This window comes from Cygnus olor, chromosome 25, assembly GCF_009769625.2.
Source record: "Cygnus olor isolate bCygOlo1 chromosome 25, bCygOlo1.pri.v2, whole genome shotgun sequence".
NCBI lineage: Eukaryota > Metazoa > Chordata > Aves > Anseriformes > Anatidae > Cygnus > Cygnus olor.
This window is the reverse complement of record NC_049193.1, coordinates 4,076,978-4,102,241: the sequence shown is the minus strand read 5'-3', so window position 1 is coordinate 4,102,241 and position 25,264 is coordinate 4,076,978. Positions and strand designations below refer to the sequence as shown.

Genomic DNA, 25,264 nt, shown 5'->3' with positions numbered 1-25,264 from the left:
GAAACCCCCCAGGGAAGGCTGCCCTACCATGCTGGCTCTGTTGTTCCCCAGCACCCAGCCCTGCAGGCTTATGGGCTGGTTGGTTTTAATGACATGGGGTAATTTCCTTGGCACAAAGGGAGTAAGTGGCATCCTTTGAAGCCCGGCTCCCTTCCCCAGTCAGCACCAGCAGGACCACCGGTGCGATGGCTCATTAGGCAGCTCTGTCAGGCACAGGATGCATCCTGGGGGTGCTGCGCATCAGCTCCAGTAATGAGGCAAATCACAACCCTTTGAGGCAGCCACTCATGCCAGTGGGGCTGAGCCTGCTGAGCAGAGTTAGAGCCCCCCAGCTGGCTCACAGCTCCCCTCCCCTGGGATGGGATGTGTTTAAAGGCAGAAAAACTGAGGTCTGGCTTTTGGCTGGCATGGGGGTGCTGCTTGGAGAAGCAAAGGTGGGTGGGAGGAAGGAAGGGCAGTCAGGCTTTGGTGTCTGTAACCAGTGGTGACGAGCTCACTGTGCACCCAAGAGGAAGGGATTTTTGCTGTCCTTGCTGCTGGGGTGGAGGAGATTGCAGTATTGGGATGCTCGCACCACCTGCATCCATGCCCCAGTGTTTCTGGCAGCAACTGGCTGAGATACACCAAGGCTGGGGTACGAACACTTCTGAATGGGTCACCTCCACCCACAGGTGCTCCTCCTGCTGCCCGGTGCTGGAGGACAGCCTCCTGCTTGGCCTGGGGCAGCGATCCAGGAGAGCAGCCTCCAGAGGTGCCCTCCAGTGCCTTCAAAACTCACTGAGGCCACCTGCAGCTGAGCAAGGTCCTGAAACAGGTCTCCAGTGGGTCGTACTCCACCTGTCCTCCTCCAGACACCTGTAGAGGAGATGGGAGCTGCTCCTGGGGTGGCAGGGTTGTTCCATGGGATTTTCCTTCTCTTCCGAGAGGTTTCTATGCTGCAGGCACCCATCTGCCTTAGCATGTCAGGATGGCTCTGGTGGGGGTGGAAGCAAGAGGAGGAATTTCCTCTAAGGAAGAGCTCTGCCTTCTTTGTGCTCATTTTCTCTCCTCTTCCACAGGCTTTGCTGCTGCTTTGCTCCTGATGGCCCCAAAATGCAGCCCCCCCCAGCAGCGTGGTACACCAGGTGAACATGGCCAGGTTGGTCTGCCAGGTGCTGGCACACCTCCTCCCTGTGCTTCATCCAGGTCTCCTCTCCTTTTTTCTCCTCTCTTCTCCCCTTGGCTCCTCAAGACCTAGGTGCTCTTGCCTGTTCCTTCATTTCAGACATTAAAAAACATTTCAGACATAAACATTAAAACATTAAAAAAAAAAAAAAGACTTAAATTGAAGTTGAAATAATGCTGCTGTGGTCTAACTTTTGTGATCTCATTTATACCTGAGATCTGTTGGCTCTTTATTTTGTTTATAACCACTCGTTTTAAATTAAATCATCAGTTAATAAAAATATCAAAGTCTGATACTGCAGGCCCAGTTTTCTGTAATTAACACACATCGCTTCCAGCCATGCATCACAGTTAACTTTTGGCTTCCAAAGTTGCCTACCTCAATTCAGTGTTAAGACTATTCATCATCCTTCTTTCCAGTTTTCAAACACAAGTGCTTAAACCACAACTCTTTGAGCTTTTAACTGCTTAAGTACTGCTAGCACATAGCTGGTCCCTGTGTGTAAAGCTATTTTTCCTGTTTTATTCTCTCCTTGTGTATTTGTTTTATGTCTGCCCACACTCTTGAGATGACAGCACATTCCTGAATTGAACAGGACTGTTAAGAGGCCCTGAACTGTTTATTTCACAATTGGCATGCTGTAAAATAAGCTATACAGATTGACTTGACCATTATGTTGCCATATCCTGGACTTGCATTTCCATAACTTCATCTGGGATTGCTGAATAAAACCTATCCCAAAACCTATCCCTAAATGCTTGATGCATGATTGCACTAGAGGTTTTTATGAAAAACAAAATGATGAGCAAATACCTGCTGCTATTTGTGACAGTTCATTGCATGCTTCCTATCTTGAGTTCAATATACATCTTGTAGTTCAGTGTCTTTTGGTGTGGCCTCAGCCTTAAGCAAGACCTGCTTGGAGCAGCTGGGATTGTTTTTTGTTAAACTGCCTGACCCAATGGAGGTATAAATGCCTCAGAGACAGCCTGGTGTTAGTTGTTTGCAGCTCCAGGAGTATCTTGGATCTACTGCACATGTGGCAAACAGCCTGCAGACAGGGATCTAGTGGGATAATCAAGTTTGTTTTGCTGTTGATATGGTGCAAAATGGGCTTCATCACAACTCACTGGGACCAAGGCTAGGAGAATGCTTCCCCATGCCTCGTGCCCCATGGCCCACACCAAGGTGTGAAAACCCAGTGTGCCTGGACCACTGCATCTTGCCCAGTACCTACAGGGAGGTGTGGGCAGAGAATCACACAGAATGACAGAATTGTAGGGGTTGGAAGGGACCTCAAGAGATCATTGGGTCCAACCCCTCTGCCAGAGCAGGTTCCCTAGAGCAGGTCACCCTGGTAGGCGTCCAGGGGGGTCTTGAATATCTCCAGAGAAGGAGACTCCACAACCTCCCTGGGCAGCCTGTTCCAGTGCTCTGTCGCCCTCACCGTGAAGAAGTTCTTTCACATCTTGGTGTGGTACTTCCTGTGATCCATTTTCACAACCCCTGAGAATTGGCAAGAGTTGTTTATTGCCAGGACATCCCGCAGGCAAGCCTGTCTGTGGTGTTTGGTGGCTCCAAGCTAATGCTTGCGATGGAGCCTGAGCAACGAGTAGGGGGCTCGCCGGGCACTCCTGCAATGCTGTTGGTGCGCTCGGATGGCAGAGCACAAAGACATGCTGCGGGAGTCCCAGGTTTCTTCTGGCCGAGGTGGATCCACTTCCATCTGTTCATCCGCATCTGGTGGATCCAGCTCCATTAGCTCCACAGTGTTGGGCAGAAGGCTAAGCCAGTCTTTGCCCGGGACTGCCCGAACGGGATGCCTTCCACCCAGAATGTTCTCAGGCCAGGGTGCCGAACCAGGGGGTCGTCCAGTCCCTCGCCTTGGTCCCATGCCACTGTCGGCTTGATTTTTATGTACAGGTCCGACTGTGCTGTCTGGTTTACGGCCATTACTGGGTCCCGCGCTGTGCTCCAGACAATGGGCACGCCTCTGCTCCCTGTGGCTGTCTCTGTGATGCTCCCGTCTTCGCCCCACATCACCGTTGCTCCCATGGAAAGGCCCAGGCCCCGTGTCGTTGGATGTTTGAGGGGTCGGCCTGTTCCCTGCATCATTGCGGTGCCAGTGGTATTGCCTGTATCTGTCTATGGGCTGGGTGCCAGAGGTCCTTTGGGCACTGCTGTGTCTTGTGCCACCGCCACTATCCCTCCGCCCACGACACATCTCCTGGTCAGATGCATTCCCTCTTGGTGCTTTACCGGACCGCATAGCTGTCCTCGCACACCAAGAGGCCTGCTGCTCGCTTTGCACTTCTAGTGTTCCTCCTGCCACACAAGCTGGCAGTCAGAGGGCCTAGATGCTCAGCGAATGGTGTGCCAGCTGCAGGGGCCCTGTTTTATAGGGCCCGCAGCAAAGGTGGGGCACTGGTGGCCACTGTGACCCCAGCAAGCCTCTGTGATGGAGTGGCCCATGCGTGGCCAAAGGCGGCTGTGTTGGGACTGGCCTGGAAGATGCCCTCACATGGACAAGGAGGAGGGTTGGTGGGGCTGAGGGCCCCTTTTCTGGGGCTGGCTCCCCCAGGCCATTTGGCTTGCCAGAGAGAAAGGTTGCCCCTCGGCCATGGGGACTGCCCTGCACCTCCCATCCTGTGCCCTGGGTTTATATGTGGCCATTGCCCCTTGTCCTATCCCCACAAACCACTGAAAAGAGGTTGGCCAAATCTCTGTGTCTCCCACGGTTCAGGTATTTATAAACATTGATAAGATGCCCTCTCAGTCTTCTTTTCTCAAGGCTGAACAGACCCAGGCCTCTCAGCCTTTCCTCACAGGGGAGATGCTCCAGGCTCCGTACCATCTTTGTGGCCCTCCACTGGACTCTTTCCAGGAGATTCCTGTATTTTTTGTACCAGGGAGCCCAGAACTGGACACAGCACTCCAGGTGAGGCCTGACCAGGGCAGAGTAGAGGGGGAAAAGGTTCTTGCAGTGGAAGAGCGTGGGAGCCCCAGGTTCCCTGTCTCAGGCAACTCCAGCCTAAATGTACAAAGGAGGTGAGGAGCCACAGCGAGCCCTCCCCAGAGGATGGAATCTCCCTGACAGCGTTTGGTCCCAGGGCACTGTAGTCTTTAAAGACAGGAAATGTAGAGCCTTTTCTGTGTAGATGATCAGCCATAGAAGTGATTCACTTTGAGCTTATCCAAGTGCTGAATAAATATAGAGCCACTCCACCATCTCAGGTGGAGTACAAAGCTAACTAATTGTCTGAATACTGATGGGCAAAGGGATGGCTTGCCAGCTGCTGTCAGTGCAAGGCAATTAATTAAAAGTGTTCCTGTGTAATTTTATGTAGCATTTCTTTCAAGCCCAAAAAAAGACCACTGTCAACTTAGTCTGGTCCTTCTCCTCAAAGAGATGAAATATCCAAGATGTGGGAAATAATTAGTGCACTTTGCTCACTGCTGATCAGCTTTCAGCTGGAGAATGTCCACTTTCAAGCATCATGGCTTAGAAGACGACAAATTAGAGGGCAGCTGACAGCATGCAGAGACATCTGGAAGGCCTGAACACCTCTACAAGAACAGAGTTCGAGTGTATGGAGAGAAGTACCAGAGAAGGGCAGGAGCAGGCTACCAGTCCTTGAAATGGTGGTGAGCTATGACTGTCCACATCCAGTGAGAAGCAAGCAAGCAAATCAGCATAATTTTCAGCCCAAAGGCTGCAGGCTGGGTATTAGGCTATCAAACAACAAGAATTAAGTTACTGAAAGTGGTGCGGTTGCCTTCACTAGAAAATAAACAGCCATTTGTCACACCCAGACCCTCTTCTTTTGCATTGGAAGGGGGCAGAAGGGATCTTGGGGGGGGGGCAGAGCAGAGCCCAGCATGGGTCAGTGCAGCTCTGGGAGAGGGCCCTGGTACATCAGTGATGACCCTACCTGGACCCTACCCAACTCTGTGGTGCCCGTCCCAGAGCCAGGTGGTTGGGAACGTGTCTTGGGACAGCTTTTCTGAGGGCTACTGTTGTCCCAGGCAGAAAGAAGCTTGGTTTCTTTGCATGGCCACTTAAGGACCAGTTATTTTGGCATTATGTGGTTTGCTTTGCATTGCACAAAGCCTCAGCGAGGTTGGCTGCAAGGGGGCCTGGTGGGGCATGTGAGCAGGCTGCAGGGAGGAGAGGCCACAGCCAGCAGCAGCCTTCCCTCTTTGATATTCTTTTGTGACTTCTCTGATTAGTGCCAGGCAGGAAAGGCAGTCACAATTAAAATAAAACCTATTCAAGATGAAATTATAATTACTGTGGATTTATTATGCAAATTTGGCAAAGCACACAGGAGCTGAACAGCAGCCCCAATCTCCTGGTCTAAAGGCTGCTCTTAACCACCAGACTTGTAGTTAGGCTCTATGCAGTGTAAGGTTCGTCTTTGTTTTCCTTTTCTCATTTACTGCCTCTTTTTTGCTTTTGCTTGGTGTTTTGTTTTGTTTTTTATGGTGTGTTTTTTTTTGTTTTGTTTTTTGTGTTTTTTTTTGAAAGAATTGTATCCTTCCAAGCATGCTGTGAACCCTCTTACAGTACTTGCCCTGTAGGAGTTGAGGGAAATGCTTCCAACCAGCCAAGGATGGCAGAGGGCACGTAGCTGGACCTCCCTTGGCTGTAGTTGCTGGCCCGCTTTACTTGGTGCCCGGCCAGCTGTGCATGGGCTCAGGTGGGTACGGCTGGAGGATGGTGCCAGCAGCAGGCTTTTCCCAAAGCACTCCCCAGCCAGCTTTTGAGTTTCCTCTGGCACATCTGAGCCATTAGATCTGATTCCCCTGGAGACAAAGGCTCACAACACAGCATCTCCCTTCCCACAGCTGAAGGAAATGGATGCTCTTGTGTCAGGACTTGAGATCCCCAAGCCTTTCCCTCTGCTACAGTCTACCCCCATTTATTTTTTTCCCCATGCTCTTGCCCTGAACAAGGTGAAACTGATCCTGTGTTTGGAGATGTTTCAGCAGCCACATGAAGCAGAGGGGTGGCAGACCATTGCTCCGTGTCCTGGGGGCAGCGGATTGTTGTTACAAGCTCGACGACACCACCAGTTTCTTTGCTTTTTCTCCCTTGGCCTGGCCACTTGCTTAGTAGCCCTTACTGCACCAAGAGGGGTGTGCTGGGTCCTCCAGGCTTGGTGGGCACAGTGGGGTGGCTGTGACAGTGGGTTTGCCTTAGCAGAAGGGCAGCAGAGTTTTTCCAGCCCGTGACAAACAGGGAGCTCGACCGGTGGAACAGAGTCACCCCAGCTGTAGGTCGGCTGGAGCAGGATGCAGCTGTGGGAGAGGACACGGCGAGGGTCACCCTCTGCTCTGAGGCATCCCCAGCTGGACGAGGCAGTGTCCTCTCTTCCCCTTCCTTCCTCATGGAGAGATTTGGAGCTTGTGGGGAGGCAGGGGAGGAGGTGGTGACACTGAGGCTATTTTGCAATTCCTTTCATGAATGATGTGGTCCCAGCTGATGAGCAGGAAGATCTGTTCTGCAGGGTAAGAGAGCTCAGACGTGGGTTTTCCAGCAGAAGGTGCTGCTCCAGCCTCCCAGGAGCAGCGGGGAGTATCTGCCCTGGCTGATGGAGACAGGCTTGGCTCTAGCAGAGGCTCCCGGAGTATTCACTTGGGAACCGCTTTTAGCCTGTTAGTGTGGTTTGGACCCCTGGGAGGCATCAAGTCAAAACACAGCACTATAATTAACACCCGACAGCTTAAATAATGGAAGGGAGCTGGGAGGCTGGAAACGTATCCTCTCTCCCAGCGGAGGCTGTGGGGGTGGACATGCAAGGCAGACATTACCAGGAGTTAATGGGGACACGTCAAACAGCTTTTGGTATGGGCTCCAGCCCGAGGCAGACGACTGCAGGGAGGAACACGGTCAGTTTGGCACCAAGGTCTTGTTACTGGTGTTGTCTCATTCCCTGGAACAGAGTGTATTGGGACGAGGTGACTTTTTTCCCCTCACTTTAGAGAAGGGAAAAAGGATTTGGTGGACGCAGCTTGGCTGTGTCCTGAAGCTGTGATGAGTTTCCTGTGCTGCCCGATGCCCTAACATTTGACTTTACTTCCCCAGTTACCCCGCAGCAGGGAAGCAGCCGCCTGGGGCTGAGCTGCACCATGGCAGTTCCACCAGCAGCAAGCAAGGTTTGTGTTGGGCACAACCCCAAGAGCTTCTCCTCCCCTTCACACCTGGGAGATGACTGGTAATGGGCATCTGGTTACCATGAGCTCGGACTGCAAGAAAGGATTGATTTAACTTCGCAGATGTTGGGTGATGATCAGGTGTCTGTCCACAGTGATGTCCTCCTTCCCTCCTCCTTCCCATCACCACTTCCATGACCACCAGCAGATCCATCGCTGTTTCCTTCAGCCACTCCGACATGGAAGGGGAGAGAGCAGTGGCTGAGCCAACTGGTTGTATTTCACTTTGAAAGAAGCAGATGGAGCAGACAGATGGGAGAACAGAGCTATATATATATATTTTTATTGCACAGATACCTAATAACCAATAAAATGGGTCTGGGACCACAAAAGTCTCTGGCATGGTTGCTATGGCAATATGCACACAATTCCAATGAGATGCGGGAAAGAAATCTTTTGTGTTGTTAGGGAGCTTTCTAAAATAAAAATAAATGAGATTTAAATGAGTGATTACAGCTGCCTCAAGGAGCACCTGCCAAAAACCCTGGGCCAGACCATCTACCAGTGTATGGTGTGCTTTGTTAGCATTGCAACAGTGACAGAGTGTGCTTAGGAGCCAGTGCTGAGAGGCAGCAGGAGGACTTGTGTTTTGGGACACTTTACATATGAGAGGAGTTGACCCGTGGAAGTCTTTGTCGTGAAAGTCAAGGCATTTGTCAAAAGGAAATCCACAGAATTATTCGGTGGAACTACAGAAATCTGAAAATGATCTGGGAAATGGGAGACTATCAAAAGAAAGTGTTGTTCTGGCTGGGCAGGTATCTGCTTGTGGCCACTGTGAAAGAATACTCAGGGTTAAAATGGCAGGGATTAAATTACATTTATAGGGATATAAGCCATTGTCTGCCCTGGTGTCAGTCTGATATTGAACCGATCACTAAGAGCTAGTAAAATGTTGAATGTTTCATAAATGAAGTCCTGGGAGGACAGCAGTTGGTTGGATAATTCCACCTGAGGCTTAAACATGGGGCTTGTTGGAGTTTCCACGTATTGCCAGCTCCTCCTGTGAGATCACAGTCCTGTACTGTCTTTTGGAACGTGACAGGTACTCACAATCTCACCATCTAAGTCTGTTCTAGTGGTGCTAATGTCACGGTCTGTCATCTTCCGCATCTGGGCTTGCCAGTCCTCCATGTGTCCGTTCCCCAGGCGGCCAGTTCTCTCTTTCCTTTCCTCTGGATCTTCACAACTCATGTTATCACGTTATCAGTCCCCCCAGAAGCAGCCCTTAACCCATTTCCCGAAAAGCTTGTTCTGCACATTCCCCAATCAAGCTGTCACCAGGTCTTTGCTTGCCTGAATGTGTTCTTTCAGAGCAGGACAGTGCTCTGTGTTCTGGATTGTCACGTTTCCTTCCTTAATGAGCACTGGCCTGGGTCCCGAAAGCAGGTGAAATTTTGAACTTGTTTATGGCTGTGGTTCTCAGGAGAACAGAGGTTCACTCAGTCCTGCGCCTTTGTGCTGTGATGCTCTGCTGGCAGGGAGCCTTCAGGGGAATTAGTTGGTTTTGCTGTAGGAAAGATTGGGTGGCACCCACAGCGACTGAGGGCGTTTGGACACCACCAGCTCTCTTTGCATTAAGGAGCCAGATAGGAGCTGGGACTCCTCTCCAGGGAGCCACAAACCACCTGTGGTCCTCAAAACCACCCTTTGGCCATGGCTTAACACCAGAGTGATTCTCAGAGGTGGATTGGGATCTGCCTGGGACCAGATCACCAGTTCGAGCACTGAACCATTTGGTGCTACCTTTGGTGGCATCTATCCTGGCTGGAAATGGAAACCAAGGGGCGAAGATGCTGGTGTAGTTTTATCCCTACTCCTTTTTTCCTACCCTCAGTGGAGAGCAGGACGTTGCCCCAGGCCAGTGTAACACCGATGCTCAGCTCATCCTGATCCCAGATGCTGTTGTTTTTATCCTGATGCACAACCAAGCAAATACAGTGCTGTACAGGGGCTCATCCTTCCTCATCCTCCCTGGGGCACGGGGTAATCTGTGCCGATCCCTTGGGGCAGGGCTGCCTCTGGGAGGGCAGGCAGGGAAGCGGTGTTTATTCGGAGCGAGGAAGCAAGCTGCTGGCTGAGCTCTGCGTGGGAAGGGCTGCGAGCTGTGAAGTGTGACGCCTTGGGTGGGTGAGCTCTAGGCAGCCTTTCCTAGAATAGACCAGGTAGAGGTGATGGGGAATGAATGCCACGGGGATGTGCTGGCTGTACCCGCCTGGCTGAGCTGCCAGGGGTTCAGGATGCATCATGCACACAAGTGCCTGGGCCTGGTTTCTTCCCCCACGTGCATGCTCTCTCCATCACTCCTTTTGTTTGCAGATGTTTGTGTTCATACATAAAGCTACCAAAGGTGCTTCAGCGAGTGAAGGAGCTGCTGGAGCCACACTGAACCTGGCTGCTGGCACGTTTCGTGTTGCACTGATTTCCCAGTTCTTAACCAGAATATTTCCCTGCATGTGGAAGGGCAACAGCTCTGTGTCCTCCGGGGTGTGGTTGGACCAGGTGACTTCCAGAGGTTCCTTCCAACCTCATCCATTCTGGGATATCTCCGGGTCTGGGACTCACAAGCTGTAGTGCTTTTTCACACAATCTCATGTTGCAGACTCAGAAAATCTGAAAGGATTGTTCTGAGAAAATCCTTTACAAGCTGACGTGCCCAAATGTGTAGCAGCTAGCAACAGTTTGAATCGCAGCGTTCCTTCGTGCTCTTTGTTTCCCAGACCGCGTGGGCCGGTGTTTAATGCACAGTCTGGTTTTATCACTGGTTTATCTTAATGCAGGAAATTTTGCTTTAAAAAAAAAAAAAAGAAGAAGAAGATTGGAGGGAGGAGGACTCATGACTGTTGGCAGCAAATTTTAATTTGCGTTTGGCAGATGAGGGAGTTATTCATGGAATCCTTGTCCCAAAATAACACTCTGCCAAGACAGGCATACGTGGAGGTTGTCTGTACGTCCCAGCTGCGGGGCAGAGCAGCAGCAGGGGATGAGGACTCAGCAAGGGTTGCACCATGAGGAGTGAGGCTTGGCAGCTGCCCGTGGGCAGCGCTGCCTCCTGAAGTGTGTGAGCCACAGGACAAAAAGCAATGGGCTGGCTCTGCTTGTCCAGAGAGCAGCTGATGGGCTCTTTGGGGACGCAGCTTCAGGATCAGCACCCAGGGCTTCGTTTCTCTCCGTGCTCCACCAAGAGCGACTGTCCCACAGCTGGAAATGGGTCTGTAAAAGGGAAGTCAATGAGGGACTGGGGAGGACCTCAATCCCAGTGGGATTAGGGAGGACCCTTGCAGAGCTTGGAGCTGTCCAGGTCCTTGCTGTTTCCCATTCTTTGCCTCTACCAGGTCTACTCCAAGCAGCATTTCCACAGCAGGGTCCCTGATGCACACCTGGGTGGAACTGGTGCAGCTGGGGGTGGGCATGGAGGGAGCTTGCCTGGTGCAGGGAGGGAGCAGGAAGGGTGCTGATGCTGCAAATAGCAAGTTGTTTCCACGTCACTGTTCCTGGGCCTGGGTGTGTGGGTGCAGACCGCTCCAGCTCTTCTCTGCCTCTCCCTTCCTTCTGCTTCTTCACTGCAGACTTTGCCTGGCATTGTACCTGCCCCGCTTCCTCACCCCGTGTCTGCCCACCACCATCTCTGGCTTTATTCTCCTGAAACATCTTGAGCTGGGGCTTGAATTCCCCCTCCCAGGCTCCTGAATTTAGAGGGGCTCTTCCTCTGTCCCAGGCAGGAGAGCCATGGCTGAGCTGTTTTGGGTCCATGTACCCGTCCGCCCCTCCTTGTCTGTCTCCCTGCTGCCAAGGCAGAGGAGTGTGAGATCTCCCAGTGGAAAAACAGAGGGAGGAGGGGGAGAACTGCCAAGTGCAACAAGGCAGGAGCAGGAGGCAGATGGGTGCTGTGCCAAGCGGGGATGTCAGTCACTCCTCCTGCACCAGGCAGGCTGTGAAAGGAGCTGGCGTCCTGGCAGCCTCCTGCCGTGAGAGCAGAGACAGTGGCATGGAGCTGCCCACGTGGGACAGGGCAATACGTCCCAGTGTCGGGCCACTCCAAGGTATAGTGACCACCAGATATGTCACCAGCCTCTCTGTGCTCCCTTCTGTTGCTCAGGTGTGCTCACCTGGGGCTGCATCTCTCACCAGCCCTTTTTCTCCTTGGACACTGCCACGTTTGTGCCCCAGGAAGGGAGATCGGTGGCCCCTTGCCTGGAGATGCAAAGTGAAATGCAGGAGAGGCAGAGGCAGATCAAGGAACTTCAGAAAGTGGCTTTTTTTCAAAGCCTTGGTTAGCCTGGCATCCTCTATACGCAGTTATTGACAGGCCCATACGAAGAAAAGCCAGAAGAAAACACCAGCTGGCAGGAGGAGACCCTGGCCCCGTTTCCTGGCTCTTCAGGGCAAAAGCAAAGAGACTGGGCCAGCAGGCAGGTGGTGGGGACCTGCTCAGCAGCTCTGTGAAAGCAAACACCCCACCTCGAGCACCCGGCCTCTTCCAAAGCCCATCTTTGGCACGGATCCCCGCAGGAGAAAGCCTTGATGGAGGTCACAAAGCCGCCCCCTTGGCGCTGGTGCCAGCCGCGCGCTGGCAGCACCCCCCCGATTCCAAACACCGCCTCCAGCGCAGGAGACAGCAGAGGAGGAAACACGGAGGTGAGACAAAAAACAACGTTTGCTTTCCCGGCCATCTGTTGCGGTGTCGCAGTCGCCTTCCCAAACAGATCCCAGCTCAGCGCTGGCTGGGAAAAAACAGGGAGTTATTTTGGTTCTTCAGCACCCAGCGAAGGGGATGATGCGTCCCACGGAGCCAGCAAGAAGAGGATGCTCAGCATCGGGACTGCTGGCTCCACCGCTGGGACAGGACATCACACCCTGTGCACTATGGTGGGCTACAGGAGCTGCAGGGGCTTTCACCAGCACCTTGGCTGCTCTGTGTTAGGTGTCTCCAGCAAAACTGGCCAGTGCAGGACTTGATTTAGGGCTCCACACAATGGGCTGTGCGTGCTTAGAGCCTGCTCTCAGCGTCTTGTTTGGCTTCTGGTTGCTTGCAAGCAAAGCATCGAAGTCCTCATAGCCAGTTTCAACCCCAGCACAGGTGACATTTGGGCTCCCTGCATTTGGCTTGGGTGTAGCAGCCATGCCAGAGCCGTCTGTCCTTCAGGAGATGCTTCCCTCACTTCCCCTGCTACCTTCACATTTCCCTGGTCACGAAGCAGAGTCCCCAGAGCAGACCCAGCGAAGGCTGGTGGAGATTTGACACATTTCATAAGGAGCAATAATAGCACAAAACTGGAGGCTGTTCTGCTGGAGGGCTTTGGCTCCTTCCATCTTCATTTCTCAGGCAATTTATTACCCAGATGAAATTATTTCTTGATTAAAAAGACAGGTGATTCTCTGGCATTCAGCTTGAGATTTCAGGAGGAAATAACTTGCAGGAGATTCCCCCCCCCCAACCCCCCCTCCCCCCCCAAAAAAAAAGTTTGGAGTTGGTTGCCCTGTGAATTATATTTAAGTGGAAGCATTTCCTTGGAGTAGCCTGGATTCACAGGGAGATCATCCCAACCGGGCAAAGGGAGCACATATGAAGGAAAAGGGAAAAAAGAACAGAATGGGTGAGGGACAAGAAGAGGAGGTTGGGCGTTTTGCCACAGACAAAGTGACAAGTGCCTGTTCTGTAATAAGCAGCTCTTTTGATGTCATGTTGCAGTAAATGGAGACTAAAAGAACAAAAAAAAAAAAAAAAAAAAAACTGAGAAATGGAAATAACATGTGGCAGCCGGACTATGGCAAAGCAAGCCAAGTTTTATCGTGGGATTTTAATGTTTTGTATCTTTCTGCTTATTTCCCAAGCTTCAAAATTGCCCATCAGAGGGAAACCAGTGCCACACACCCCATCATCTCTGCAGTGGGATCCAAACTCAGAGCAGGAATAAAACTTCCCAGCTCCACTGCAGTGAATTGATCTGCACTGAGGACCTGACATTGAGTAAGGGAGCGAGACGACCCGTGTAGGTTGCTTTGGGTGATGCAGTTCTTACTGTTGCAGATGGAAGACTCAGTGGCATGCTATAGACATGTTTCTTCATAGCAGCTGGAAAACAGAAAGAAAGGGAGAAAATACCAGAAAATGGAGGTCTTCTGCACAAGGACTGCTTGGTGGGTTGACCAAGGAGATTAGGATGTGTGTAGCCACCCCACACCAAGAGGAGAGGTGTGAGTAACGCAAGGCAAGAAGAGTTTGAATGGAGCTCCATAAAGCAGAGAAATGGAGCAGAAAGAGCCCCTGTGATGGGGTTCACTAGGAACAAATGCAAGATATTGTAAACTTGCAAAGATCATCAAAGATCATTGCACAGACGGGATGGGTGCCAATGAGCTAGGCAGCTATGCAGAAATGCTCCTGGGGTTGTAGTGGATCCAAAGGTGAGGGAGCACCCGTATGAACAGCTAGTAGGAGAAAAAAGAGCATCCCAAGAGGCCGCATCGACAGGAAAGCTCGCTGGCAGAAAGACATGTAATGATGGTCTTTGTTTGTTTAGGCATTGGGCTGAGCTCGGTTTTGGGGGAACCATGTTTCAGGGAGGGTGGATGAAGAAGGGGAAGCATGCAGACAGTCTAAATGTGGAAAAGGCAGCCAGAAGGAGAAAGCAGCCATCCCTCTCCATGCTCACATTGTGCCCAGGAGGAGAAGTTGTGACCTGTAAATTGCAGCGCGGGAGGTTTCATTCAGTAAGTGGTGTCCCTGTGTCTTGGGGTCCTTCTGCTGTGGAATGGTGCTCGAGTGGTGGAATGCTGATGGGGTTGGCCATGCTACCACCCACACAGCACACTGCACCATGGCAGACCCAGGAACATGGGTAGCAGTTGTCTGGCTCAGTTAAAGGCTGGAAAGAGCAATGGGATAAGCTGCCAATGCCTAGTGCTATGCAATTTTGGAGAAGGTTAAGCCAGCAAAGAGCTGAGCAGGAAGACAATAACAGAGAACCCTTCAACCCAGAAAACAAGTAAGGAAATCTCATTGCTGGGGCTAAAGCTACAGGAGTCAGGCTGATGGAGCAGCTTCTGTAGGGAAATGGGAGATGTCGGGATCCTGGGAGCTTCACATCCACGTTGCTTGCTGCCAGATGCACAAATGGGACCAGCCCAGGAGGCACCAGTGTACATGAAAACATCCCGGACCTTAACCCAGGGCAGCCTTGCTGCCAGCCAGGCAGGAGGCCAGCCTGCCAGCACTCATCTAAAGTTTCTTTTTGGAGTAGGAAAACACCCAAAAAAGAAACATCTTTCACAATTCAACAGACTTTTCTTCCTCTTCTCCACAGCAGGACACAACTCCTGTACATTGTGCCAGCAGTGCTGGTTTGGTGAACCAAGAATGATCTGACCAACACATAAATCTATTTTTACGGTTAGTTTATGATTATTTTTCCAGATTACCTGATCTGTTTGTGACTCCTCTATGTGTGAAGTGGGGAAGCATGAAGAGGCAGACAGGGTCTGAGGAGCTGGGGATGCTCTACACTGCAGCAGTCATAAGCTTTGCAACATGAAAGCACAGCGATGCTTCACCATAACAAAGGGGAAAGTGCTGGTGCTGAGCCTCAGCATTGCTGTTCTTCGATTTCTTCAACCCACCACCCCCTGCAGATGAGGAGGGAGCTATAAAAAGGGGCTTTGGCCCGGTGCATCCGAGCGGCCAGCTGCGTTCCTTTGTGCCTTGTTGCCAGGTGTTGTTCCCTCCTGTCTGTTAAAGGGTCACCTGGTACATGCCCCGCAGGGAATAATGGAGCTATTAGTCATCTGAAAGCCCTCAAATAAGACACCTGCAGGCAGCAGGTCTGAGCCATATAAAGTAACTGTGCATGGGGCAAATTCCTAAGCAGCCCGGGTTCCTCCCAACTTCTCCCTCCTGTCAGCCTTTGCTGGTCTTCCAGAAAACAAGGAGAAGGAGCTGAGTTGGTCATGGAGAGCTGGAGACCTCACCTCTAACACAAAGGGCTTCGTACTCAGCACCTCAAGCACAAGGGTTGGGAGTGGGCAGAGACTCTTGCACCACCAGTGTGGTCGGTGCAGAGGAATATTTTAGGACTGCTTTGCAACCCAGGGGAAAAATGAGATGTCAGGCCTTGACTTGACAGCACATAAAGCTGAAGACGGTTCTAACCCTAAAGCAAAAGAAATATACCCAGTGCTACAGCTCGGGCAGATGGAAGCATGAAAAAAAGCCGTGAACTATAGGAATGGTGCAAATGTGATTAGTCCCTCGTTTCCACAGCCCCTGCCCACCCCAGTGATTATTACATTTCTGTACAACGAGATGACAAACAGTCAGCACTGAGTGAAATGCGTGCGTAATTTCTCATCCCCCCATGCCTTGTTTCCCAAGGCGCTTTGTAAACTCCATAATGAAATGCAGCCACCTGGCACACAGCACGCTGCTCACAGAGGGAGAGAAGGGAAACTTGAGCCAAGGCTGCAGAATAAGTCCAGCATATTTCTAGGCATGATCTGTCAAGTGCTGTGATGAAGCAACGCTGCCTTTGTTCCTACCTGTCCAGCCTCTCTGAACCATCCCTGGCCACTGGGAAGATGTTGGCTGCACCAAATACCAAGTCTTTGCTCCATGCCACATTGATGGGGAGAGGGACCTGTTAGAAAAAAATGTGTCACAAGGGATTTGTTAGAAAAAAAAAATGTGTGTACCTGGACAGAGCAACCTGTTTGCTGAGGTTCCTTGGCTGGAATGATTGCTTCCCTTTGCCTGGTCACATTCATTGTGAAGGTGCTCAGCTCCCAGACCTATGGTTTCCTACCAGAAAGCTTTGGCAAGGCAGTTCTAGCAGTGTCACTGCCAGCTCCAACTGGTGCCCTAGAGGTTTCCATCAGCCCAGGGAGCTCTGGTCATGGAACAGATCTTGTGAAAACCCAGCTGAGGCAGACTGAGCAGCAGAGGCAGGGGAACCAGCACAGTTGACTCAGCACTGACCACACACAGGCCAGCCAAATGCCTGCATTGCCATGAGGGAGGCAAGTAGAGACTCAGCCTCTTGTCCTTGCCAGCTGTAACTCCCTGGGATGTTGTAGATGGATAAGGGTAGGTCCCTTCACATTAGGATTTTTGGCGTGCTCCTGCCTGGGTGTGTTGGGCTTGGTGGCCCACCAGCTCCTTGATTTGTGAAGTGGGAGGTGAAGAACCACAAGCTTTGCTGTGTACACAGGTCAATAAATGATCTTCACTGCAGCCTGGGGAGTTCAGAGGTTTTAACATCTCTGGGGATGAGGAACAAGGCCCTGGGGAGTTTCAGGCAGCCAGTAGGTAGCTGTAGCCACGTTCGGCTGCCAGGCTGCTGCTGGTGTGGGGACAGGAGTACGTGGCAGCTGGCAGAGCACACGCCAAGCTGGCTGGCTGGCTGTACTGGGAATTCATTGCAACCAATTAGTCCGATTTTCAATTATCTGAAAGAACGAACTTAGCTAATTAAAGCCTAATTACATTTTGCCTGCTTCTTCAGCTGTCTTGTCCCATTAAACCTGCATTTTGGGACTCAGGGGGGCAAGAGGGGACTGTTCACAGCTGCACAGAAACCTGTAAGATGTGAACACTTGTGGGGCCCGCCAGCAAGGATGGCTCAGGATTTAACCCCACGTGCATGGAAAGCTTGAGCCATGCCAGGGCTGAAAGCCAGCACCCAGCACCAGCCAGGCAGCTGTCATGGAAAGGAAAGAGAGCTCTGAGCTGGCTTTCATGCACACCCTGTTTTCCTGGAAGGTGCAGTGCACAACAAGCACCTGCATCCCTCCTCACACCCACACTCGTGTACCAGTCTCAGACAACACCAACAGGTGACAAAACTGGCTCTGTGATGAAGAGGCAGGGCTGTGTAGCTCTGCAGCCCCAGCCCCTTTGCTAGAAAGGCCACTCCAGCTGCCTGCTGCTGTAGGGTAGATGTTTCTGCTGCCTTCTGTTGGTTATTGTCTTGATCATCTCCTCTTCCAGTGCCACATCCGCAGTGAGGATGAGATGATAACTCACCTCCTCGCAGTGCTGAACCATTGTGGGGGAACTGGAGCATCGCAGGAAAGATGAGTCTTGTCTCCTTTCCCTTGGAGTCATCCAGACCAAAGCCAAAAGTGGTGGTGTTCAAAGGCACATATCTGCAAGGCACAGCTGGTGCTCCATAAAACACAAACAGCCAGTGAGCCCACATGGAAAGGATGGATGTAACGAGGGATTCTGCTGCTGTCCTCTACTTTCACAGCTCCTTGCTAGGAGAGCAAAGCCACCTGCAGTTATGGTGCCTTCAAAAAGCTTATCCGTGGGGACAGGAGGCCCCCATTCATCTGAGCAGCAATGTTTGGAAGGGTCTTGTTAGCTCAAAAAGAGGAAATTTGCTTGATTTAATAGCTGCTCCCTGTCTGCACCCCAACAGAGAGCACTTTGCCGTGGCCAGGGCTCGTGTTCCTGAGGACTGTGGGTTGATGGAGAGTGCCAAAACCATTGCCTTCACCTTAAGGGGATCTTGGACCTGCAGCCAAATTGCTATGCAGACCCACCTCTCAGCTTCTCGCACTACTGTGCCATCTTTGTCATTAAAAAGACATTTTTGCTTTGTTGTTGATTAACCCGCCTTAATGATGTGAAAATGTCTTCCACGCTAATGAACTTCTGGGAAGGATGAGCACTGCAAAGGTGTCTCTGAAGCTAGACTTCTGCTATACTCACAGCCTGAAATACATGTAGATGAGCAGCATTTTTCAGATCAGAGACAGCCACTCAAATAGTTGCTCATGTCTTTGAGTGTTGCCAGTGCCCCCGCTGCTTTCCAGCACTTTGACGGTGATATCTTCAGGGAAGCGCCAAACCATACTGATCGTTGGCAACACTCTGATTTTCTCTGAGCTAAATTTTCTATAACCACGTCCTCATGGAACAAACAAGTCCAAGAAATTGCCTGTCTGTAAAATCAGAGGAGTGCAAACTTGACCACGGTGCTAGGGATTCGCTTGGCTAAGCCATCTTAATGGGGGAACTGGTGGGAACTCAAAGATTTGTCCAACACCACCAAAGAGGCAGTTGTCAAGGATACTGAGGATGTTTTGTGCTTCACTGGGCTCGCTGTTTGTCCAAAGATGTATTCTCCAGGACTAAACCCTGGGGTTTACAATCCCTCATTCATACTTGAGGAAGCCAAGTTGGATTCAGAAAGCCCAAAAAAACTGCTTTAAAGATATCTACACTGGCACGTGGTCCCTGCAAACCCATCAAACCTAATGAGATGCTCGCCCTGCATGGACAGCACTGTCCAAAGCAACATCCTGGAGTGCACTGTGGTCTTTTTGCCACTGCCCGCGGACTGTTCAGGTCAGAGCTGTTGTCACAGGTATGAGCCATACCAAGAACCATTCACACAAGTCAGCAGTATCATCCATCAGCCAGGCCCCAGTGGCCAGGAATGATCTTGTTGTTCCTCTTTACCAGTACAGACAGATTGTAAGGCCCGTGTTTTGCACCGAGGGCTCTAAATGCTCTTGCAATCCCATGATAGCTCCAATTCAGCAGAGAGCAAGAGGAAGAAACCCCTTTCAATGCCTTCGTAGCTGCAATGCTTTTAAATTTTGTCATCATTTGGCCTCAGTTCTCCCTTGGGTATCAGGCTCTCATGACACTGACTTGTCCCTCTCTGTCAGAGCTAATGGACTACAGAGGCTTTCTCTGGAGGCTGATGGCTCTCACACAGCTGGCGCGAGAGAACCATGCTGAGCAGCAGCGGGGATTTATGGAGCAATGTTCCTGAGTAATTGCACGCTGTATTTCAGGCCATCTCTCTGCTAAGCGAACCCTAAATGCTCTGCCTCAGCCTCCTGAATAGGAAACAGGTTCACAGAGCTGCTGATTTATCCAGCACTAAATTAAAATTCAATATGAGCAGCGGCTGGACAAACCTGCCACACTTGGTGGAACGTCTGCTTAGAGGGGAGATGGGAGCAGTTTGTGTTTGCCCATTGCTGGGAGGCAGAATGGGGACATGGGGGATTTCCACTCTAGCTTGATGGGTGCCCCATCAGGGAGCACCGGAGCCAGAGCTCAGGGAACCTGTGCTTTCTTCTTAGGTGTGCCTTTTGGCTTTGGGAACATGGTCTGTTACCTCTTTTCCAGCCCCCAAACTGCCTGTTTTGTCGTGCATGCTAGCTTTGGGACCTTCGATGCTTGGGGTGCAGGTGCCCACAGGCAGGTGGGATCCCAGCATCCTTCCCTGGGCTTGGCTGGGACAAGGGTTTCTGCATGGCCACTGCCTTGTGCAAATACACTCAAGAGAGATGGGTATGAAGTTCCCATGTCCCCCATAGGGACACCCCGAAGCCACGCCAGGGGTCTGGCAGGGAGACCAGGCGGTGCTGGAGCATCCCAGGGCCACCCAGGGGAGCGGTCCAGCCCCAGCACCCCCAGCAGTACTGGGGTCAGGACCTGTGGGGATGCTCCCAGCCATTCCCCAGGCTTTTCTGGGTGACGTGCGTCTGCAACAACCTGCCTCCCTCCACCTGCCTACAGAACAAGCCCAGAACTGCCAGACGAGAGACAGGAAACTGCAACTTATCTAATTTGATTTTATTTTACTTCTTTTTTTTATTATTTTTTGGGGGCTCTCTGAAATGTGTTCAAGCTGGATTGAGGTTACAACCTGGGTAATGCCTCCCTGCCTAAAAAAAAAAGGCTGTTTCCATAACAACCTGACTCTGCACTTCATTACCATGGCAATTCTCAGGAATTATTAAATACTGTGTATGTTTGGTGCACGCGCTCCAGTACATCTGGTGCCAGGCTCAGGTTGGGATCCTCCCTCCCCCTTAATCTGTTTGTCTGTCTCATCTTGTTTAACTCTTTCTCTGCCCTCAGGCAAGGCTGCCGGGGCAGGGAGGAGGAGCTCGGCAAGCTTTGGGACCTGCTTTGGGTTTCTCCCTGCCTCAGGCAGGACGGCATGGCCAGGGTTGCTGGGTTTTCCCAGGTGGGTCAAGGCAGCTCTTCATTTCTCTGGTTGTAAAACCAGGCAGAGGCTGGCTGTTTGCAAGCTCAGCGGGGGGAAATGCTCTCACATCTGCCTGCCTCTGCTGCTTCCCTGCTGCTTGTCTAGAAATCAAAAATTCCAGCTGGAGCAGAGCAGGGACCAGCCCGCAGATGGGGACGGCTCCTGGAGGAGGACTACAAAGGTCCAGGGCAGGTTGCTCATGGTGGGGTCAAGAAGCAGTTCCCCGTTAGCAGGATTGTTTGATGGCCCATGTGCTGCCTAAAATCATGACTATTTTCAGAGAAAAGATGCAGACTAGGCAGACCTGTGGCTCAGGCCAGTGTGGCCAGTCCCACCGGTCAGTGTGGTTGTGGATTGTGTTGGTTCCTTGCCTTCCACCGCTAGGAGATGAGCTTAAATGAGACTCGAGGTCTGGTCCTCGCTCTGCCACTGATGTGCGGCTCCCCCCGAGCACATCCCTCCTCTCTGCTGTATTTTACAGCCAGCACAGTCTCTCAGCCATACTTGTACAGCTTCTGGCACCCCAGTGACGTTCTGGGAGCTAATGAACTACAAGCAGCAATTTAAAAAATATGTATAAAAAATCAAAATAACCTTAAACTGTTCTCCTTCAAAAAAAAAAAGGAAAAAAAACTGCTGAAAATTTTCTTGGGAACCAGTACCCACTTGCAAGCTTCAGCTAAATGAGTGGGCGGGAGATGAGATGAGAAAGCACGGATGTCTGTGGGGGAAGGGCAGCAGAAGGAGCCATTATGGGATGCTTTCCTTACACCAGCCTTGGAGCAAGCAGCTCATCCTCTGGCTGCAGGGCCTGTGCCCCTTGGCAGGGCAGCTGGGTCCCCAGGGCCAGGGGTGGCAGCCTGAGGTCTGGGGAGCATGGTCGTGCCCTCAGCATCCTCTCTCCCATCCTTCCTTCTGGTCTCACCTTGCTGTCACCATGCTGACCTCAGTCCTCCCGAGGTCTCTTTTTCCCCAAATATTCCTTCTTTCAGTGGGGCGATCATCTTTTCATTGGGAATCTAATGGGATGGAGACTTGTACGCAGGTGCTTTAAGCTCACTGCGAGCAAGACAGAAGCCCAGTCACCCTGTGGGGACACACACTATGTGGTGTGGCAAACGTGGATGGTGCCCACCCTGCAGACCCTCCTCTGCTGGCCCTCACTGCCTGGCAATGCAGACGTAGCCCTTATGGCCAAGGAAGGGACATAGCAGGACTGGAGGACAAATAAGCCAATGTAAAGTTGGGCTCTTGTCCCACAAGGCCATGTGTAAGGTCTTCCCTCCTCTAAGTGACTCCTGAACAAGCTCCTTGGGTCTCAGTGGGTGTTCAGCTCAGCTTTCTGGGGCACTGCGTTGCTCCCTCTACCTCTTGTGTACATGACCCTACGGCAGCTGACTTTTCGCCTTTCCTTCGGAAGACTCCAGAGCAGAAAAGGGATGAAGGCCTCCACATCCCCCTCCTGGAGGTGGCCTCTAAGGACCCTCAGGACGAGCTGGTGGCTATGTCACATCACAGAGCCACCCTTCCCCACAGGGCAGCAAGAGCCCCGTCCTGCATGGAGGTTGCTGCTTTGCGTAGGCTCCTGGCCTGACGTGACCCCCTCAGGGTCAGATTCAGAGGCTGGGGGAGCTTCCAGCGGGGCTAACCGGCTCTGGTGGCTGATCCATAGAAGAAAGGGGCTTCTTCAGAGCATTTGCCAGGCTCCTGCCAAGCCCTCTTTTCCTCCCCTGTCCACAGAGGAAGACAACGGTGACCACCCTATGAGTCCTCCCTGGCCCCAACTCCAGCTCTCACAGCCCCGGCCAGCCCGAGGTCAGAGTTAAGGGGATTTTGATGCTTTCTTTGGATTTTCCTGTGCCTTGCTTGCATTGCTAACGCTGGAAGGTTTCTTCCATCACCTCTGGGGCTGAAGCTGGTGGACGGGTTGGGAAACGGGACCGAATGGCAGCGTCAGGCAGAAGGTGGCTGGGAGTTTGGTGACCACATCTGGGCTGTCCTGACAGCACGGCCACCTGGAGACGCAGGGATGCATTTAGGTTTTACACACGAGTACCTGCTGAAGAGTTGCAGAGGAGGATGTTTGCACCACTGGGACAATCCAAAGCTTTGGCTCCCAAATCGTGGTCCTGCTGCTGCGTTGTCTTTGTGCTCCTAAGGTTAACGGGAGCAGTCAGTGACAGGACTACACGAATCTCACTCTGCATCAGGGCTAGCCCACCAATATCCTGTGGGATCACTGAAGATGGTGCTCAGCAAGCACTGATTAATCACAAGCCATGCTCTAATCCCACTCCTGCATCTGGGAATGGCAGAGAGCTGCTCAGGATTTGCATCCCCATACATCAGAGCAGCAGCTCCTCCGGGATCCAGGATCGCTTTCGCACCACAGAAGCGGACCCAGCAGGAATATTGTTGGGGCAACAAAACTCAAATCATTTCCATCTCACACCCACAGACAGAGCTGCAATTCCATCACAGAACAAAGGTCAGGAGTCCTCCTCGTCTCACATAATTTAGTTTTGACAGCTCATCAGGATCAGAGGAGATGGAGATTTCAACTCAGGGTCTGAAATCTTGCTTTGGAAGACGTGTTTGGTGCATCTCTGTGAACCTCTGTGTTTTGGTACTGTGCAAGTATTTAACGCCAGCCCAAAATACGTAGTTCCTGATAAATGTATTTGTTAGTGGAAGCAGATACTTCCCTGTGAAAACAATATACGGTAGTTTCTGCTTTAAATAACTGTCTTTATTTAGAGTTCAACTGGAAGGTGAGATGACTATATTTAAACTCTGGAACTGGGATTGAAATACCTGAGCTCTGCACACACGGGAAAAGAAAATGAAGACAACACCAAATTCTTTTGAAACAGGTTCCTTTTTTTCTTTTTCCTGAATGTTCACCAGTTTTCAAAAAAAAAAGAAAAAAAAAACTACAAAAACCTCAAGGACTGTAACAATATAGCACTTGAAAAAAAAAAAAAAAAGGTTGTTATGTACAAAAACAAGCATGCTTTTGTTTTGGGTTTGGGGTGGTTTTTTTGTATTTATCTGGGTTTCTTTTCTTCTTTCAGTGTTGTGAAAAAAGACAGTACCAGTTTATTTAACAGGACAGTTCAAAAAAATAAGGAAAAACATGCTCTCCTCGTTACAAAACTGCCAGACGGTGCATGCTCGATGTCCGAAACACAAACAGACCGACGCATTTCGTAGCATGCAGACTTTGTTGTATGACCCACCCAGCCCTTCCCTGCCCCTGCCCCATGGCCAACAATGTGGTCCGTGCTACATATTTCACTTCCCCATTACTTTGCTTTCTTTTTGTAGTGAGTAGTTTGCTTTTTACACTTTTTTTTTTTTTTTAGCCCTAAATCCCAAGTAGCGGTATCCAAGGTAACAGCAGAAAAAGAGTCCAAATCTGCACATTATCACTGTTTCTGCAAGTTTCATGCAAAACTTAAGCCATTTCTGCATGCAACGCGAGGCTGGTCAATTATTGTGCTTGATACAGTGCCGGGGAGATCGCCCCCTTCACCACAACAGTTCCTTCACTGGGAAGAAGAGATTTGCTTCCCCATGGACACAAACACATTAAAAGCCATCATCCCCCTTCCCGCTCCCCCCAGCTGCCCCAAACACATGGGAATCTGCATCTCAGCACCAGGTCCAGTCAGTTCACTTGCCTACAGGTGCCTGGTGGCTTCAGTAAAGCCCCATGATCGCAGCTCCCACGTCCTTGGAAGGTCTCCGGTCCTTTACCAGAAAGTTAATCATGCTCTCTGACTTGATGAGCAAGTTGCAGCCCAAAAAGAAGATGCCAAACACCACAGTCAAGGAGAGGACACAGAGGACGGCGATCTGCACCACCCGCGTGATGTACAGGCTCCTCTCATCCGGCGCGAGGACCAAGGAGCCGCCGTCGGTTGCCAGCACTGAGCTGGTCCCATTGCAGCAGGCCAGGAGCATCCCCAAGCCCTGGGTCCTGTTGGGGTAAGCTCCTTGCTCGAGGAGAGTCTGGTTGAAGAAGGATCCATTCATGGTCCGTGCGTGGTCCCAAATCTCCGAGGGAGGCAGGAGGGAAGCGTGCCGTCCCCCTGCCCACCCTCACATCCCGGCGGGCTCCGTGCCCCCTCCTGCCTTCCTCCTCCCAACGCCTGGGGTGGACGGGAAGCCAATTTGTGCAGCTCGCCACCAGCTCCCTCCTGGCACGAGCAGCTCAGCACAAGTCCCCGAGCAAGCAGAGCGAGGGGCAGAGGAAAGGCAAAGGGCACGCGGGGGAGAGGAAGGCAGCCGAAGGTGGCCACATGCCCCCCGCCCTCGCTGCCACCCCAAGGCGCAGGCACCAGGGACCTCCCAGCAGGAGCAGGGGGCCGATGCCTGCCAGCTGGGAGCTCCACGGATGCAAGTTCCCAGCTAAAAGTCTTCCCTGTGTTCAAAGACAAACCAGCAACTCCACCCCCTTGCAGCCTCCCCCCAGGACCGCCTTCCCCCCCCCTCCACGCTCACCCAGGCTGCCCACCCCTTCCCCACGTGGGTGCAGCCCCTCACCCTGCTCTGGGTGCCCGCACCCACCCCAGTGCCACCCCTGGGTGGGGGCTGACCCCTAGGGTCCTGCCCCTAACACATCCTCGCCCCCAGCCCCTCCACCTGCTCCCCACCCCACCAGGTGCCAGCCCCAGGTGGGTGGCAGGTCCCTTGTCTCCCCCCCCCCTCGCACCCTCCCCGCAGCCTCGGATCCCTGCTGCTCTCTCCGCTCCCCGCTCGCTGCTCTGTGCCACCCACTCCTTCCTTAGGAGCAGCGCTAGCCCAATCCTGCCCGGTCCACCCCCAGCTCTGCTCAGCACTGCCTGTCCTATGGCAGGGCTGGATCCGT

At 51.9% G+C, this 25,264-nt stretch overlaps 1 protein-coding gene across 1 annotated transcript; it reads right to left on the bottom strand.

The window, feature by feature from the left end:
• Positions 1-23,339: 23,339 nt before the first annotated feature.
• RPRML (reprimo like) lies at positions 23,340-24,826 on the bottom strand. Its single transcript, XM_040536945.1, has one exon. It carries the CDS (start codon positions 24,427-24,429, stop codon positions 24,094-24,096), a length of 336 nt encoding a protein of 111 aa, XP_040392879.1. The 5' UTR covers positions 24,430-24,826; the 3' UTR covers positions 23,340-24,093.
• Between the last annotated feature and the right edge of the window lie 438 nt (positions 24,827-25,264).